This window comes from Aspergillus niger (assembly GCF_000002855.4).
Source record: "Aspergillus niger supercontig An04".
Lineage (NCBI taxonomy): Eukaryota > Fungi > Ascomycota > Eurotiomycetes > Eurotiales > Aspergillaceae > Aspergillus > Aspergillus niger.
Window position 1 is genome coordinate 882502 of NT_166539.1, and position 16752 is coordinate 899253.

Sequence of the window (16752 nt, forward strand, 5' to 3'; positions counted from 1 at the left end):
TCTCGCTCATTATGCAGCTGTGGCACTCCGTTCTCCAGCTTTCCTTGCTGGCTTCTGCTGCCATCCCGACCGCGGCTGCCTCCGCATGGGGATTTACTGATGCCACCGTGTCAGTAAACACCAAAGGCGCAGGTGTCGGCGCGGGCGTGAAGGAGGTGTACGTTTCTTGTTTTCTACGTTGTTATTTTTCTCTTCTGGAACTTTTGGACTGATGGTATCTCTCAATTGACAGTATCCCCGATAACAAAGCTCTCACCAAGCCCGTCGCCCTTGGAGTCGCCGATACCTTGAAAGTTACCTTGACAGCTCAAGAAGGACGCGCCGGAAAGCACGCACACCAAGTGTACCTCCTTCTCCAGGATCCTGAGACCGGATTGGACATTTCATACCCTTTCAACGTCAAGGACAATGGCAAGTCCAGGCTTGACCTGGTGGGTGGCCCTAATTACACGCAGAACCAGCTAGGACACAGCTGATGTATACTTCAGACCCAGAAAGACCTTCCCATCCAATTCCTTTCCGCCTCCGAGCCTCTCGAGGCCCGATTCCTCATCGGATCCTTCGGCGAGTCGACCGCATACAATGCTGCTGCCTTCCAGCTGGATGTGACCCGTAACGCTGATGAGCCCGTCCCGACCGTCGAGGTTTCGCGGTACGGAAAGCTTCCTGAGATCCACCACATCTTCAAGAGCGACCCTCAGAGCCCTCCCGTTGTGATCACCTTGGCTTTTGTCGCCATGGTGCTTGCTACTCTGCCCGTTCTGGGTGGTGTGGTAAGTTCTACTCTATACCATTGTTTTCAATACATCACTGACACTGTTCCAGTGGCTCTTCCTCGGCGTCAACGTCAACCACCTGCCTACCGCCTTGAAGTCGGCTCCTATTCCTCACGTCGTGTTCCTTGGCTCCCTTCTCTCCATCGAGGGCATCTTCTTCTTGTACTATACTTCTTGGACTCTTTTCCAGATCCTCCCTGCTGTCGCAGTGGTCGGATCCGTCGCATTCGTCAGCGGCAGCCGCGCTCTGGGTGAGGTCCAGGGCAGACGGCTTGCCGGACTCAGGTAAACTGCAGTACTGGACTACTGCGTGCCTGAGCGATCATTTTGAAGTAGTGTTCCTATAGGGAACCAGGCTTGTGCAGACAAGTCTTACTGTATGAGTGTAGCAAAACCAGACATGAATAGGACTCAAGCATCTACTATACGATACTTTCATCATAGCATATCTCTACAAAAATACATCCCAGACCGTCAGGGGCATACCCTTCACAACAGCGACTACAATATCAAGTAAAGAACAAGTAAATAATTCGTAATGGCTGACGTCACCCGCGCGCCTAGCCCATCATCCCAAACAGGCTAGTCCGCCCGATCCTCTGCAGAAGGCAATTGATTCCATGTAAAACCGATCATCACCACCACCGCAATTATGCTTCCAGAACATCAGTGCTAAACCCCAGCTCCACCCCCAGATCCGCAATCTCAAATCCTCCAGATCCCATGGGCGCCTCATCCTCCAAGCCCGCGAGATCCGCCGCCCAGGCTGTCTCGCGGCGCCAATACCCAAAACAACCCGTTTCTCCTCCGACCTCCTCCCCAGCACAACCACCACCAGCATCCAAACCCACACGACAACAACCACAACCACCGCGACAACCGTCGCGACCACCCCCCGCCGGACCAACCTACCACTCCAAAGAACCCCCCTCCCTCGAGCGCTCATCAGGTACGTACATACATCCACCCCCATCACATACATTCAATCCCCAAACTAACCACTTTTCTACAACAAAAGCAATCGACCTCGACGGCCGCGACCCCGACTTCGCCGCACAGCTTCGCACCATCGGCCCCGTGACCCCGAACCCGACCTTCTCTCCCTCCAGCACCTTTGCGCGCCAACAACCCGCGCCTACCGTCTTCCCGCCCGCATCTAACCCGGCGTTACTGGTTTTCTCGGCGCGGCAGCGCCTCACCAAGGCGGCGGAGCAGGAGCTGGAGGCGATGGGGAGATCGGGGTTCCAGGGCAGGGAGTACCTTGATGCGTTGACTATTCGGCAGGTCTTGGCGATGAGGGATAGGCAGGGATTGTCGGCGGAGGAGATTGAGCGGCTACTGAGGTTGAAGAGTGGTGTTGTGGGGAGGTTGGGGGAGAGGGGTGTGGTTGGTGATATTGGTTAACGGGTTGGGATCTGCTTGTTGCAAAGAAATGAGTGTACGATAGGGAAGAGTGGACGGATGTATGTATGCATGGTTATGGAATGGCATTGTAATTCTATGGGATGATTTGGTTCGGTGCTGAGGTGTTGTAGATGGATTGTTTGGGAATTGTGCATAGGTGTTTGGGCCTAAACTGATGCGTAGGATTATATCTATGGACTGTATGCTGCTGCTATGTTGCTACATTACAGCAGAGCTCGTGCGATTATGTGGGCATGTGGAATCACAGGAGAACTCGGACTTGCTCTTCCAGGGCATAATTGGTATTCGAAAGACTAGATCAGTTAGTTTTGCTCAAAAAGCCGAGGCTGATTGTTCTTCATGTCCATCATACCCTATTTGTTTATGTTCAACGCTTGGTCTCAATATGTTGGTACCTTTCTTTGAACGTCCGCCATACGTCTACTCAAAAAAAAAGGCCCATCGGGATGGGCTATAACAGAGACACGAACGGGAAATTTGCCTGAAATAGCCTCTTATGTACTCACAGTAGTAATTATGAACTTATATATCATTAGTAAGAAACCAATTAATGCATGTTCGTTCAATTCCATATCATGTCGCTGTAGTGGGATATGTGTTATACTTCCTTTACTTGGTTATCCATCATCGCCGCAGGACGTTTCATACAAACTTTAGTACAGCACGAATGGAATCAGTAGTTTCTATAAAATCTCGCTCTCTATCAGTAGTGCGCTAAAAGACCGCAGGCACTGGGCATTCCTTCCAAGCTGACAATTGTGGAATATGTTTATAATTTGGTAGACTTCGGTTGCTGAAATATATATTCATGCCACTGGGGAAGAGCGCAATATAATCTTCAACATTATCACGACCTCACCTCTATCCTGTCCCGATAACAATATAATCAAAACTACGAAATAAAAAAAGACCAAATAAAGCCTTCAACAGTCGCAAAAAAGGGATCTTGACCCAGGAACCGAGCAGGTAGAGCAAAAACCAAAAAGATCTCCCCGACTGGGAGTCGAACCCAGGTCTCCCGCGCTTGTTCCTTTTAAGGATTGACAAGCGGAAATCATGACCGTTAGACCATCGAGGATTGTTGTTGTCAGCCTCTTTAAATTATGCTATATCAGCTACCAATTGTTCCTTTCAAAACAAGGGCCATTGTCCTCCGTACCAGTCCCATCGCAACCATGAAACCTACTCCCCCAGATGACGATTCGACTTCCCACACCATCAACACGAACCATTCCAAAACTGGAGATCCCGGTCTGTCTTCCTCTCATTTCTCCTTCCAGAAATCCTCTACCAATATCCGCCACACCAGAAATAATCGTAACCGGTCACAAGAAACCCCATCATCAACGCTGTTGGCGATTGCAAAGTGTGGGCTCCATATAGAAACATATAACTGGATACCAAAGTCGGAGTGATACGGGGAACATACTGCACGCAGACAATGTCATGCACACAGCGGCGGTGATGCGTTGTCAATGATTCTTTGGTCGATATTCTATTACTCAGGAATGCTGGGTCAGGCTGTTAAATCTAGTATCTAAGTAAGCAAGTAAACTGGAGCCAAGTGAACCAATTAGTAGACTTACGTGGATGGTGCGAACTAAATAGTTACTTAGCTACCACTAGTGGTTAACTAGTATAGGAGTCATGCTGACGATCCGGGGAAATATCAAGTGACTACCGAGACCGCATCATCCGGGGAAGAAGTATATACCAATGAGATGGTGATGAAGAGGAGGAACCCGGAAATGTCCGTGTGTTGGGGTTATAGTATACCATGCGTGTTGAGAAGATCCGATCCCCACCGAACTAAACATCTTCTAATAGTACAGTAGTCAAAACAGGTGATTCCCTCCAACAACGAATTGAAAATAGACCGACTGCAAGGCCTAGTCACCACGTGAACTGGGACCCATAAACACTAATACTGCAATATCGAATAAGGGTCTAGATTATGTTCACGAATCGATCCCCTTGCATCTCGATCGAAGACTAGGCCGTTTAGGCGATATGTTAGGCATCAATATGTATCGATTTACCTTCAAACAAGTGAACTGTATGGATCACGAGACTTATTTCCTGGTTTTGCTTTTCTTTTTTCTTTTTCTTTATCAACTTGAGTGGCTGGTTTGGGTTCGCTCGGCACATAGATCCGTCTTAGGCTCTCATCCTTCTTACATCCATAGGTATCTACTTACTAGAAAAGAGAAAAGATGACTGTCTTCTCAGCTAATAATCCCCCTGTATAAGACCCAAATAGGCAATCTCTTTTGCTTTCTCGGCGAAGTCTGGTTTCATCTACTTCACTTTGCAGGTGGAACTAGACTAACAGATAGGCCAATAGCAACTTATCTGTTGTTCGTGTTGTGTGAGTGTAGCACAGCCATCTCTACCCATACAATTCCGAATCGAATAGTACTAAGTACTGTTCGTATGAACCACCGGAGAATAGAGCAAGGTAGCAAACGAGCCAACTTAGTAACTGCCCAATAAAACCCAAATCCAAAACCCAAACCCAATAAATATAGAAGTTGTTATCAGTCTATACATCAACCTAACGTCACATCTACCTCTCCAACCCTGGTTCAGAACCATTCTAAAACGTATGCAGTTATGCGGGGATCACTAAAGTGGGGTGGGGGTGATTACCCCGGATCGATGGGTGGGGATGGGCAGTATGATGGGTCTTGGCAGATACTAGGAAGGGATCCATGATTAGGCTCAGCTTACGACTACTCTTACTACTTTTGCGACAGGGTGATTTATTCTTCGTGCTTCATTGGACTTTGGATTGCTAGGCTCAGCTCAAGGTGAATTTTGTGTGGGGTCATGTGCGATTTTCCGGGGTGGTGGGATCTGCGCGCTAAGTGGTGCTATTTGTAACTTTGTTTGGGGTTGTGTTTTGGTCTAGCTTGCTGATGGGGACTGTTATTGGGTGGTGTAATTGATGGAGGTGGCGGATGTTGTTTTACTGGGGGATCATGGATTCATATATCGGAGGAAATAGTAATATTGATTAACTAGGTAAGTAGGGATGATAGGTATGTATAATAGGTATAGGTACAGGTGGTAGGTAGCAGCTCTAGGTACTGTTCATCAACCCAATCATCCCGTTCAGACACCAAACGCTAAAGGGAAAGAAATATTGGCCTCCTGATGAAGAGCCAGACGTCATGATAAACCAATTGTGATGTGAAGTGCTCGCTTCCAATGAACGCCATGCGGTAATCAGAGTGCAGTATAGAAGAGTGATAGGAAAAGGAAAAGAGGATGACTGATCATGTCATCACCATGCGGCGTGACCACCGTCAATGCGGAGGTCACTACCGGTCATGAAGCTGCTGGCGTCGCTGAGGAGGAAGACTGCAGCACCGCGGTACTCGTTGGGTGCGGAAAGTCGACCGAGCATGTTCTGCTTGGGCCACTCGTCGCGACGCTCAGGATATTGTTCAAATAACTTCTCAACCATGGCGGTGACAATGTACCCAGGGGAGATGGTGTTGACGCGGATTTTGTATTGGCCCCATTCGGAGGCGAGGTTACGGCCAAGTTGAATCACGGCAGCCTTACTGGCATTGTAGGCGGGGCAGATGAGACCCTAGAGCACCATGAGTCAGTTTATGTACAGAAATCCAAGAGAAGGAAGAGTCAAAGCGGGGAGGACAGGTAGGGCTGGTAACGGGTGACATGATGGGAACATACCCGATTGGCAATGGTGCCACTCATGCTCGCAATTAGGGCGATGCTGCCTCCATTCCCGAAGCGAATCATTTGCTTGGCGACTGCCTGAGCGGTCATGAACACCCCCGTGACATTCACCTCAAACATGGTGTTGGAATCCTTGGCTGTGTACTCCAGCGCGGGGGTCTCTTGCTGGATTCCGGCCGCCGCCACCAGACCATCCATTCGGCCTTCAGTGTTGGCAATAGTTTCAATCACGGTGTTCAGCAGCTCCGTGTCGCGCACGTCGATGCGACGGTAGTGAAGCTCAGTACCCAGTTCTTGCAGAGCACGCTCCTGGATCACGGCGAATTCGGGAGACTAGAAGAATTGCGCGTTAAAAGAGGACATAGTAGACTGCTTCTAGGTCACTTACGGGCTCATCCAGACGATCAAGAGCGTAGACTTTGGCGCCCGCTTCCAGAAGGGCTTCAGCTTGGGTCAAGCCAAGGCCACGCGCAGCTCCAGAGACCAAGACAACCTTTCCAGCCAGGCTGAACTCGGGCATCCTGGACTTGGAGCCGAGACATGGGCCATCCTGTACAACAGGGACCGGGGCGGGGGCAACGTCAGTGGTGTCGAAGGAAACAGACATTGTGGAGTAAGTGTAGAGTAAGGTAGAGTTCAAAGACAATAGAATGGAGAAGGTTTCAGGTGTAGGATAGACGTTGGGTTGGGAAAGTCTTGAAGTTCTTGTAGCACGCGAGTCACTGAGAAAGCAGAGGTGAGCACGAAGAAGACTCAATTGCTGATGGAAGAGTTCTCAATGAGCATCGAGCGAGCTTCTTATACATTTCACGATGAGCCCATGGGTGGCTTCCTCAGGGGGAATGATGTTGGCCCAAGACGGTCATGAGGGCTCATGTGAGCAACTAGAGATTGGAACCAGCACCCAAGAAAGATTAGCTGCGAGGGAGAGGTGGATGCGGTCCAGACCCAGGGAATGCGTGGACGGATGGGGATAGAAGGGAATACAATTCAGGTTCCACCAAGTGGTCATTCGGTCCTCTCTATCGTGGCAAGACCTGCAGGCATCTTTCCGACACTGAATGTTTCTGTATATCATACTGCACGGCAGCTATCCCGACCAGACGATAATAGTATACGACCTTGATTAACGCATATCCCTAGGGTCACTACAGTAATAGTTACTGCTCTCTTCAATCAGTATGACATCTCAACCAGGAGTATTTCCAGTTTCTCCCCAGCAGTAACTGGGTAATGAAAGGATGTCGATAAGTAAAGAGAAGCGGGCAAAGTGACATGGCCAATGGGGATGCACGCCCGCGGATGACGAAGTTAAATCATCATGAAGTAACGATATATCTTGAGGCCCATCATGAGAAATTCCCCCAGAAGCGTCGCTCTAACAGCATCATCCAAGGCAAATTTACGGCCTGACCGACACGAACAACGGACAACTGCCGGTCATGGCTTTCCACTGGAAGGGCCACTATTCGTGGAGTGCTCGGCTTTCTCTTTTAGGCAATCCGGGGATGGGGCGAATGGGGGCGCGGCGGGCGGAAAGAAGCTCCCCTCTACCAGTAACCGAAAAACTGGGGATGGGAAAAGAATGACCGTCAGGGTGACAGTTGGTCTGTCTCTGCCACTCCTGCTGATCACGGGGCCTGCCTGGGCGGTTCTGGAAGCTACATTTTATTCGGTCGAACATTCGACAGGGTGGTCACGCGTCGTTCGGAGATCATCCCGGATCCAATGCCAATCTTCCAGAGCCCTTGTCCTGCACATTATCAGGCACCTATCCGGGTACAGCATGTAGGGGTGTTATGTATGCATCACCTACATTGGAGATAGGGCCTTTTCAGTTGAGACGGTGGCATAGTATCTACTTTCTGTCTAGGTTGTTACTATGCATTTCACCTCAGTCTATACGTGGAGTGTGATCCTTTTTCCTGTATCTGCAGTACTACTAAGTACTTACTTTGCGACAGCAAGCTTATCACAGGTCCACGCAATCCTATTGGCCAATTGCTGGATCGTTTAGTTGTGGTGAGGATGGTTTTTGAAATTTGCAGTTCGTGCCAATTCCGCGGTCGCTAACATCCCCATCTCCATGGGTATCACTAAGAAGTATAGCGATACGGATCGAGGCAAGTCGTTTCATGCACTTGAAACAAATCAATATCTGATAGAAGTCTCGGACATAACCAACCACAATACCATGCGTATACGAGTCAGCGCATAGATGTTAAACCAGGGGCCACATACCCAAGCCCATCGAAACCACAACCATACCTTACTTTCCAGGAGGTTTGGATGAGGAAGAACCATTAACCACCATTCCAGGTACAGATAGATACATGGTCCCTGCTTCCCACGATGTGGTTAATGGGTCTAAACCAGATGTAGAGCAAGCAATCTGATCGGCCACCAGAAGCGGATCCGTGGGATTGCCGTGTGACCATCATATTTTTCTTCGCTGGATGGAAGGGTCTCATCCCTATCCCGGGAAGATGGACCGTGACGAGGTGAGGTGTCCCCATCTTTCCCTTCTGGGACTCCCGGGTGGCTTTTTCCTGCCTGAAATTAGGGGCATTTCGGCCCCGGACTTCTGCTACCATGGCACCCGCGTCTTCATCGGCGGCTGTATCAGGTCCCGTGAGCATTCTAATTTTCGATTATTGATTGATGTTTTGGAGCTTAAGCTTGGACTAGTGCCCAATGACGCTCGTTCCGGTTCATGCGGTAGAATATGCTGGTCTGCCTGACAACTGAATCTTAATGGCTGTGCTATTGCTGGCCATTTGCAAGTTTCCAAGCTCGAGCATGGCATGAAAATAGGCTTGAATAAGCATTGGGTCCAGATGCGCCCATCGGACATGCGGCCTGCTTCCCTGTCGAATCCGGAGGATCCGGGAGTTTAATCCGCAAAGAGAGCCTTTGGTGCATACAATTGTGCTCGTGTGAATTATGAGTATGCGTAGAGGCTATCGGAAGATGAATGTAAGTGAGTAAGCCTGTTTTAAGTAGTCGATAGACAGAGTCGTTCAACAGTGTAAAAGAACCAAAATGCGGGAGAGACGGCAATCGGCAGCGGCAATGATCGACTCGAGGGTGGCAGATTGTTTAGGGATCCCCAGGTTCCAGACTCTCCCACGGACAGGCTGGAGAGTAACTGCTGGTCAGTGCGCGATGCGACCCTGGCGGGCTAGGTGTCGAGGCCCCAGCGGAATGCTACAGGAAACGTTGAGCAACAACCCAGATTTCAACCATATTACTTCGATCTTGATGAAACAACTACTGATGCGGTACTCGAAATCAAGGAATTAACTTATATTAAAGCATTAACACCAGGTTATGTTTGACTGCGGACAAGCCACATCAACGTTTGCTGCTATTTATTGTTCAGTGGAGTCCAGGAAGGCATACTGTAGAGTGCTTTAGAGTATAGTCAGAGGAAAAAAATGAGTCGATATGATTTTTTTGGGCCTGTAGACGAGACCTCTGGGCCTATGCAGAGGTTTCCTATCTGATATGGGGAGTGTATGTTCGGTTCAATTTGTGCGCACTCGTAGAAGCAGATGGAAGGCCCACCACCCATATTTTACAAATATAAAGTCTAATGTCTATCCTACAATTTCATTTGACCAGAGCCAAGGAAGATGCCAATATAAGAAAAGTGAACGTGATAGTGACTGAAGCGGTAGCAGATAATACAGTGGCTCAAAGACTTAGAGTTCTCGCCTAATTGCTGCTATCTATAGGCATCTACTATGTATAGATAGTGCCGCCGCGGGGGCGTGAGGCGTGTGACCAGCAAGAATTTCCCCCAACTCCCCACTGCCCCTTCTTTTCTCTCCCCGCGGCAGCTTCAACTCTCGATTGACAGGAAACATTAACACAGGATACTAATACCTTATCCTATTACCGGTAAAGTTCACTTCCAAGGTTCACTCCCCCAAGCCACCAACTTGCTACTCCGTCCCTTCTGTCTCTCATTCCGATTGAACTCCGGCATATGGCTGACGTGGCCTCGATTGCACAATAGCTGCCCTTGCGACTGCAACTTGCTTGCTGGGTTTTCCCCTCGTCTCTCATACCTATTATACTTCACTTCCAAGACCTGAGACAGATGCAATATACAAGAGCGATTACCATCTGCCCCACTTGAGATGGTACTGATTGTCTACTAACACCCTAGTGATGAGATGCATCTTACATGCTAGAATCTTCCATGTGCATACATAGTTACTAACTTACTCCAGCCAGTTCAGACCGGTCGGCGTCTCTCCGATCGTCAGGTACGGTACTAACTGCGATAGTATGCCTGTCTGCCCGAGGTTGCTGGGGAAGCCGGATCTGGTGCTGTCACATGGCTCTTCAATCCGGCTTCTGGCTTCTAATAGATAACCGGTGCTCATTTGGGAGGCACAGTCCTCGTGTCTCGTCATACAGGGCTTTTTTGTGCAAGTTAATTGTCTGTTCAGAATTCAGATGCGTCCTCTGCTCCCCTAACAAGATGGCTATTGGCCTGCGTCCACAGACTAACTAATCTACTTCATTGAATCATCACTTGAGATAGTAGCACTTGATGCTACGGAAGTGCCATTTGAACAGTACTACTATGGTAGCCACATATCCTATGTATTGACCGGAATGGCCCCGGGGTATCGTTCACCAGCTGGGGTGAACTTGGCCAATATCTCATCAATCTCCAGCATCTCTTCATCCGTGATATCAATTTGCGTGCTATTCTCCTCTACCCGCTCCGCAGTTGTGGCACCCGGAATGGGAATAATGGTTGGTACACCCGGGCGCCTGGAGAGTGCTCTCGTCCAGTTGATGGCAAGCTGCGCAGGGGTGCAATTCTTCCTCTTAGCGATATCTTCTACTTTCTGTACCAGCTGCATATTCTTCTCGAAATTCTCCCGCTGAAATCGCGGAAAGTCGAAAGAGCGCAACAGCGAGTCCTGTGGAAGGTCATCAAACTTCTTGAACTGACCAGTTAACATGCCTCTGCCAATAGGCGAGTAGGCAATGATCGGGATACCGTACTGGGCGCAGGCCGCTGCGACGCCGTTTTCCAGAATATCAGTAGTGAACCTGTTCCAGTCAGCATTTCCCCTTTGCTTCTTCGCAAGAATATCAATAATCCTACAAAGAAAGCTCAGCCTCCACAGCAAGCACCTTAGTATACTTGACAGCTTCATGAATAGTCTCAGCCCGCACCTCCGACAAGGCAATACCCTCGATCTTGCCGGTCTGCACATACTCCTTCTCAATAAGAGCAAACGTCTCATGCATAGGCACGGCCGGGTCTCGACGAGCAAATTCGAACATATCGATCTTCTTGCGACTTTTCAGCTGTGCTATGCAGTTGTCTAGACTGCGGCGTGTATTCTCCGGCGATGCATCTATCTGGTGGGTCTCGGGGTTCACGCCACCCTTGATGTTCAGGACAATTTTGTCGGCATCTTCGGGGTATCTCTCGAGATATTGCTCTAGTAGAACGAGACTATTGTATTCAAGTGGGCCGTAGTTTTCACCACCGTTCCAACAGGTACCTATATTGCCATTGATCAGCGCTGGTTAAATAGCTGTATACCAGCAAAGAATGAAGACACAAATCTTACATACATCCCTTCTGAATTGCAGTATGCATGGCATCAAACGCCTGCTCTTGAGACGGTGGTGTCGCTCTCCAGGTTAATCCCATAAGGCCAAAGCCTATGGGGCCGACCTCCTTCCCGGCAATCTCGGGCATGTTGATTCTCAGGACAGTAAGGTTAGCGGTAGAATAGCAGAGCAGAGTTCTGGAGTGACAATGCTTCTTTTTGTTTTCACTTTTTGACTATCTCGTAGGAAGACCTCGCCTTGTGTATTTATAAGACGACATACCATAGCTACCTAAGTACTCCTCGGTCTTAGACATAACTCCGGTAGTTATTTCCGGTTTGCTTACCTCTTCTTCGGCGATGTTTGGGCGACCTCTAGCGGTCGCTTTTGACTTTTAAGCATTGAACCTGCATTGATGATAGTAGATTGGGCAACGTATTCAGATGGATTCTACTCGATGGTTCAGTTGGCAAGGAACATTAAGTAGTTGGATGCCCTTTCTTCTAACAGCCAGAGCCAACGTCTTACCCCAGCATCTTCAGAATTGCATTTTCGAAACCTCGATGTGTACCTCTATTAATCTAAGCTTTATCGACTGCTACCTACATTGTCTCTACGCTACAGATATCTGAGACGTACGGACATGGATCTTAGAAAGATGCTACTAAAGGAGAATTAGCGGAGCTCTGGCCACCATTGGATCGAGCTTCATGGAATTACTTTCGTACATTATACATAAGAGCGGGTTGAAATTGTATGCCAGCCTTGGGAAAACCCGGAAGTCATGGAAATGCGGTTGTGTCGTTCGTTAGCTGAAAAGTCAACTAGATGGAGGTACGATATAGTCTATCGCCAAAGTAGCGGAAGAAGGCTACACTAGTTCATTTGAGTCATGATCCTTCTATATGGAGCACGAGGCTGTGCATGTAGGATCAGCCCATCTTTTCAGCCTTGCTTACAGGCAGCAGTGGGGCCCGGATAGGTGACGCATCTCTCGAGCCTCATTCTGCAAATTCCACCTTATTATATAAGACTCAATTACTTGCACTATTCGAGTTAAAGACAAAAGAAATATATGAAGAGCCAGATAGTACGAGCATTCTGTACTCAAATACCAAACATGCAGCCATCACCTTCCAAATTCCTCACCTCTCCACCACCTGCCATCGCATCAACTTCGAGACTTCTCAACCACCACTCCCAGAATACAAAAACCTCTGCGCAGCAGTCATAGATAACGCGTTCACTGAAGAAGAATGCGCCGAACTCATCCGCATTGCGGAGTCCAGCACTATCCCTCCTGGCGACTCTACCGCGACACCTACGTGGGAGCGCGCCATGATCAATATCGGAAACGGCAGGCAAGCGCTCGCAACTGATACGCGGAATTGCGGACGTATTATCTATGATTCCGAGGATATAGCAGATAAGCTGCTGGCTCGGTTACTGCCATTTTTCAAGGAATTGGGGATCGACAAAATTGAGAATCAACCTCGGGTGACGGGCCTTGGAGGGCGGAATAAAGCTTATGGAATGACTCGGTTGAATGAACGGCTGAGGTTCCTCAAGTATGAAGGGGGGGAGTACTTCCGGCCGCATTGGGATGCGCTATACATGACGCCTGATGGAAAGGAGAAGTCGTACTATACTATTCAATTGTACTTGAATGGCAATGGGGAGCAGGATCTTGGGGAATTGAAGAGGGAAATGAAGAGGGCTGAGCGAGGAGAGGGGGAGGTAAATATGGATGTGAAGGGCGAGCTGCTGGGTGGAGCGACGTCTTTTCTACCCCGGTATGAGGAGAAGGAGAGGCATTTGCGTGTCTTTCCGAAGACCGGTTCGGTGTTGGTGTTTCAGCAGATGGATCTGCTTCATGGCGGGGATCCGGTCTTGAGAGGCACGAAATATACGATGCGGACGGATGTGATGTATCAGCAGTTGTGATTGCTGTATATTTGGTTTTACTAGAAGAAAGTTTAATTCTGTTAGTTGGTGTTCTTGTGTGCTCTCATGTGGCTGACTTGAGAAGACTCAAATGTTGGATGTCTGTCAGAGTAAGCTGACGTTGTTTCCGGCGAAGTTTTCCTCTAGTTGCATAGTTACCCTGCTCACCCGAAGTTAATTGCATTAGACCAGAAGTTGGACACGAGCGAACCACAGCAGAGCTGACTGCAGCAAGCCTTTGCTGCGCACCTCAGCCTTCTGGTTCCGTGGACTCCATCCGTCAGCTCCGGACCCACTGATCGCTGTGACATCAGGGTCCTTGTGTGAATGTATACCAGGGCCCTTGCGGGTCTCTTATCCCTGAGTAGTTGTAACGTAAATGCCTTAATGCGTTCAAAGCAAATGATTCACTCACAATTGGTGAGTACCACATGGGAGTTTTCAGAATCTAGCAAAAAGCCTAACAAGCAGTGTGTCGCCCAAGATCGATCCCGTGTGAACCATCATCCATGTTCGGCTTACCAACTTTAATCCTCAGCTACTACTCTCTGACTGCCAGTTCAGCTACGGAATTGCCGGTTTAAATCAGCCTCCACATGTAGTGTCCCGAACCATGGACTGCAATTCAATGCCATCTTCGCTTCAGACCCTCCAATCATCTATCAAAGATCCATGGTTCTCCAGACCGCAAGCAACGAGGTCACTATGATCACCACCAAGACTTCGGTACCATTCTTAATGCTTGACAAGTAATGGCATATCTACTACCGAGGCCCTCGGCTGCGCAGCAACCTTGGTCGGGTTGGAAATTCGAAGTGGTCGCTCTTTCTTGCTGTGAAGACGTCGGGGAGAGCTGTACTTCACCATCCCAACCCATTGGCTTCCTCTAGAAAACAGTAGCCGTATATTACTTGCTAGCATGCAGTGCATAGCAGCTTTACTTGCCTTTGCAAGCATATTGTCAGGTTTGTCATTGTCATTTCCAGTTTCAATTTCACCATTGCACCCTTCCGCAGCTTCCGGAGCTGGTCTAACCGCAGAGTTCCATAGGCGTAAGTGCTAGCTTCAACAATGAGTACGGCAGACACTTGATGCAGCAGCGCGCGCTACCAAATGCGCCTGATGGATATACACCAACTACGGTCGGGTGCTCTGCGAGTCGTCCCACTGTGCGCAGTGCGACAGCACTCTCGTCGAACGAATCGTCATGGCTAAGGACTCGGAGGAACAATACACTGTCGGCCATGAGAGAATTCTTCGGTCGCGTCAACATTACAGACTTTGACGCTGTGGGGTATATCAATCGCATCTCTAGCAACACCTCCGATTTGCCGAATATTGGCATTGCTGTCTCTGGTGGAGGGTACCGGGCTCTGATGAACGGTGCTGGGGCAATCAAGGCTTTTGATAATCGTACAGTCAATTCTACAAGCAATGGTCAGCTGGGTGGACTGCTGCAATCAGCAACATATCTGGCCGGCCTCAGTGGTGGGGCATGGTTGGTGGGATCTATCTACTTGAATAATTTCTCCACCATCTCGTCGCTTCAGACCTACGATCCTGGTGATGTCTGGCAGTTCCAGAACTCGATCTTTGAAGGCCCCGACGGGGATAGTATCCAAATTATAGATTCTGCAACCTACTACAGAGATATTTATGACGCAGTGTCTGGAAAGGATGATGCAGGTTGGCAGACATCCATCACTGATTACTGGTATGAGTCCTAGCCCAATTCTCGCCCAGCAGCGATACTGATGCCCACCAGGGGCCGCGCGCTCTCATACCAGCTCGTCAACGCCACCGCCGGAGGAATCAACTACACCTGGTCATCCATAGCTCTGACCGACTCCTTCAGGAGGGCAGAAATGCCAATGCCCGTGCTAGTCGCAGACGGCCGATACCCAGACGAGCTCCTAGTCAGCAGCAATGCCACAGTCTACGAATTCAACCCCTGGGAATTCGGCACCTTTGACCCAACGGTACACGGCTTCGTGCCCGTTCAGTATCTGGGCTCACGCTTCGTAGCCGGATCCCTTCCCAGCAACGAAAGCTGCGTCCGCGGGTTTGACAATGGCGGCTTTATTATGGGAACCTCATCCACCTTATTCAACCAATTCCTTCTTCAAATCAACACAACTAGCCTCCCCAGCTTCCTGAAAGACGCATTTACAAGCATCCTAGAAGATCTCGGCGAAAACAGCCAAGACATAGCAGTTTACACCCCCAACCCGTTCTATCTCTGGGCCAATTCCACCTCCCCATCCGCAAGCCAAACAGTCCTCGACCTCGTGGATGGCGGCGAAGACCTCCAAAACATCCCCTTACATCCACTCATCCAGCCAGAGCGCCATGTGGACGTCATCTTTGCCGTGGACTCCTCCGCAGACACGCAGTATAACTGGCCCAACGGCACCGCATTAGTCGCCACCTACGAGCGCAGCCTAAACTCTACGGGCATCGGCAATGGGACAGCTTTCCCTGCTATCCCCGACCAAAATACTTTTGTCAATGAGGGTCTCAATACGCGACCAACGTTCTTCGGGTGCAACTCATCGAATACCACTGGGCCAGCACCGTTAGTTGTTTACCTTCCTAACTTTCCGTATGTGACTTTTTCGAACGTGTCGACGTTTGATCCGAGTTACTCGGAGTCGCAGAGGGATAGTATTATCCTTAATGGGTATGATGTGGCCACGATGGGGAATAATAGTCGCGATGGGGAATGGTCTTCTTGTGTTGCGTGTGCTGTTTTGAGTCGGTCTTTTGAACGGACTAACACTACGGTGCCGGATCAGTGTAGCCGGTGCTTTGAGAGGTACTGCTGGGATGGTACTACGAATAGTTCGACTCCGGGTACTTATGAGCCCAGTACGGTATTTGATAATGCTGGGTATGCTGTAATGCCTGCTGTTTTCGCGACTACGATGGCTGCTGCGACTGTTTCGGCGTTTATGTAGGACATTTTCCGCTGTTCAGGGTGTATGTATAGTGAGATTGATAGGAACAGAAAAGTCAATGCATAGTAGGTTTATATGAAGAAAGTATATAATTGTGCAATTCAAGGCATTCCATGAAATGCAGGAGTGATTGACGTGCTCGACTCCGGATGAGGCAGCCCACTTCCCTCACGTGTCGCGTTACCAGGGGAACCACCGCCCGATCGCCCAAACAAGCAAGCGGCACAAACAGGAGCGTCCACTCGGGCGACTTCGATGATCGGCCTCCACTGCTAACTAGTCAACAACCACGCCAACTCGACCACCACCATCCCCTGCTTACTTTAACCCTGCATACAAGCTTCCGGGGTTAA

At 49.3% G+C, this 16752-nt stretch overlaps 10 protein-coding genes and 1 non-coding gene across 11 annotated transcripts; 7 read left to right on the forward strand and 4 right to left on the reverse strand.

Annotated features, from left to right (window-relative positions):
- Window positions 1-11: 11 nt before the first annotated feature.
- On the forward strand, window positions 12-1065 carry An04g03495 (uncharacterized protein; the record flags this gene model as incomplete). Its single annotated transcript, XM_059747427.1, has 4 exons — window positions 12-157; window positions 233-431; window positions 495-773; window positions 826-1065. The coding sequence occupies 4 exons, from the start codon at window positions 12-14 to the stop codon at window positions 1063-1065; spliced, it is 864 nt and encodes a 287-aa protein (XP_059600493.1).
- A 434-nt stretch (window positions 1066-1499) lies between these two features.
- An04g03500 (uncharacterized protein) lies at window positions 1500-2498 on the forward strand (the record flags this gene model as incomplete). The annotated part of the gene is made up of 3 exons (XM_001401681.3): window positions 1500-1725; window positions 1795-2162; window positions 2364-2498. The coding sequence occupies 3 exons, from the start codon at window positions 1500-1502 to the stop codon at window positions 2496-2498; spliced, it is 729 nt and encodes a 242-aa protein (XP_001401718.3).
- Window positions 2499-3189: 691 nt separating this feature from the next.
- On the reverse strand, window positions 3190-3279 carry tRNA-Asp (GTC). Its single transcript has one exon. It is a non-coding gene; the product is annotated as a tRNA-Asp (tRNA).
- A 25-nt stretch (window positions 3280-3304) lies between these two features.
- An04g03520 (uncharacterized protein) lies at window positions 3305-4916 on the forward strand (the record flags this gene model as incomplete). Its single annotated transcript, XM_059747428.1, has 3 exons — window positions 3305-3567; window positions 3844-3955; window positions 4743-4916. 3 exons carry the CDS (start codon window positions 3305-3307, stop codon window positions 4914-4916), a joined length of 549 nt encoding a protein of 182 aa, XP_059600494.1.
- A 571-nt stretch (window positions 4917-5487) lies between these two features.
- On the reverse strand, window positions 5488-6516 carry An04g03530 (uncharacterized protein; the record flags this gene model as incomplete). Its single annotated transcript, XM_001401683.3, has 3 exons — window positions 5488-5799; window positions 5904-6242; window positions 6298-6516. 3 exons carry the CDS (start codon window positions 6514-6516, stop codon window positions 5488-5490), a joined length of 870 nt encoding a protein of 289 aa, XP_001401720.1.
- A 205-nt stretch (window positions 6517-6721) lies between these two features.
- An04g03540 (hypothetical protein) lies at window positions 6722-7701 on the forward strand (the record flags this gene model as incomplete). The annotated part of the gene is made up of 3 exons (XM_059747429.1): window positions 6722-6840; window positions 7053-7139; window positions 7254-7701. 3 exons carry the CDS (start codon window positions 6722-6724, stop codon window positions 7699-7701), a joined length of 654 nt encoding a protein of 217 aa, XP_059600495.1.
- A 20-nt stretch (window positions 7702-7721) lies between these two features.
- An04g03550 (hypothetical protein) lies at window positions 7722-8548 on the reverse strand (the record flags this gene model as incomplete). Its single annotated transcript, XM_059747430.1, has 3 exons — window positions 7722-7767; window positions 7864-7913; window positions 8243-8548. The coding sequence occupies 3 exons, from the start codon at window positions 8546-8548 to the stop codon at window positions 7722-7724; spliced, it is 402 nt and encodes a 133-aa protein (XP_059600496.1).
- A 165-nt stretch (window positions 8549-8713) lies between these two features.
- An04g03560 (hypothetical protein) lies at window positions 8714-9630 on the forward strand (the record flags this gene model as incomplete). Its single annotated transcript, XM_059747431.1, has 5 exons — window positions 8714-8800; window positions 8945-9063; window positions 9103-9236; window positions 9378-9402; window positions 9534-9630. The coding sequence occupies 5 exons, from the start codon at window positions 8714-8716 to the stop codon at window positions 9628-9630; spliced, it is 462 nt and encodes a 153-aa protein (XP_059600497.1).
- Window positions 9631-10522: 892 nt separating this feature from the next.
- On the reverse strand, window positions 10523-11646 carry An04g03570 (uncharacterized protein; the record flags this gene model as incomplete). The annotated part of the gene is made up of 3 exons (XM_001401687.1): window positions 10523-10985; window positions 11041-11446; window positions 11520-11646. The coding sequence occupies 3 exons, from the start codon at window positions 11644-11646 to the stop codon at window positions 10523-10525; spliced, it is 996 nt and encodes a 331-aa protein (XP_001401724.1).
- A 680-nt stretch (window positions 11647-12326) lies between these two features.
- On the forward strand, window positions 12327-13442 carry An04g03580 (uncharacterized protein; the record flags this gene model as incomplete). Its single annotated transcript, XM_059747432.1, has 2 exons — window positions 12327-12332; window positions 12561-13442. 2 exons carry the CDS (start codon window positions 12327-12329, stop codon window positions 13440-13442), a joined length of 888 nt encoding a protein of 295 aa, XP_059600498.1.
- Window positions 13443-14361: 919 nt separating this feature from the next.
- An04g03590 (uncharacterized protein) lies at window positions 14362-16399 on the forward strand (the record flags this gene model as incomplete). The annotated part of the gene is made up of 3 exons (XM_059747433.1): window positions 14362-14407; window positions 14493-15156; window positions 15208-16399. 3 exons carry the CDS (start codon window positions 14362-14364, stop codon window positions 16397-16399), a joined length of 1902 nt encoding a protein of 633 aa, XP_059600499.1.
- Between the last annotated feature and the right edge of the window lie 353 nt (window positions 16400-16752).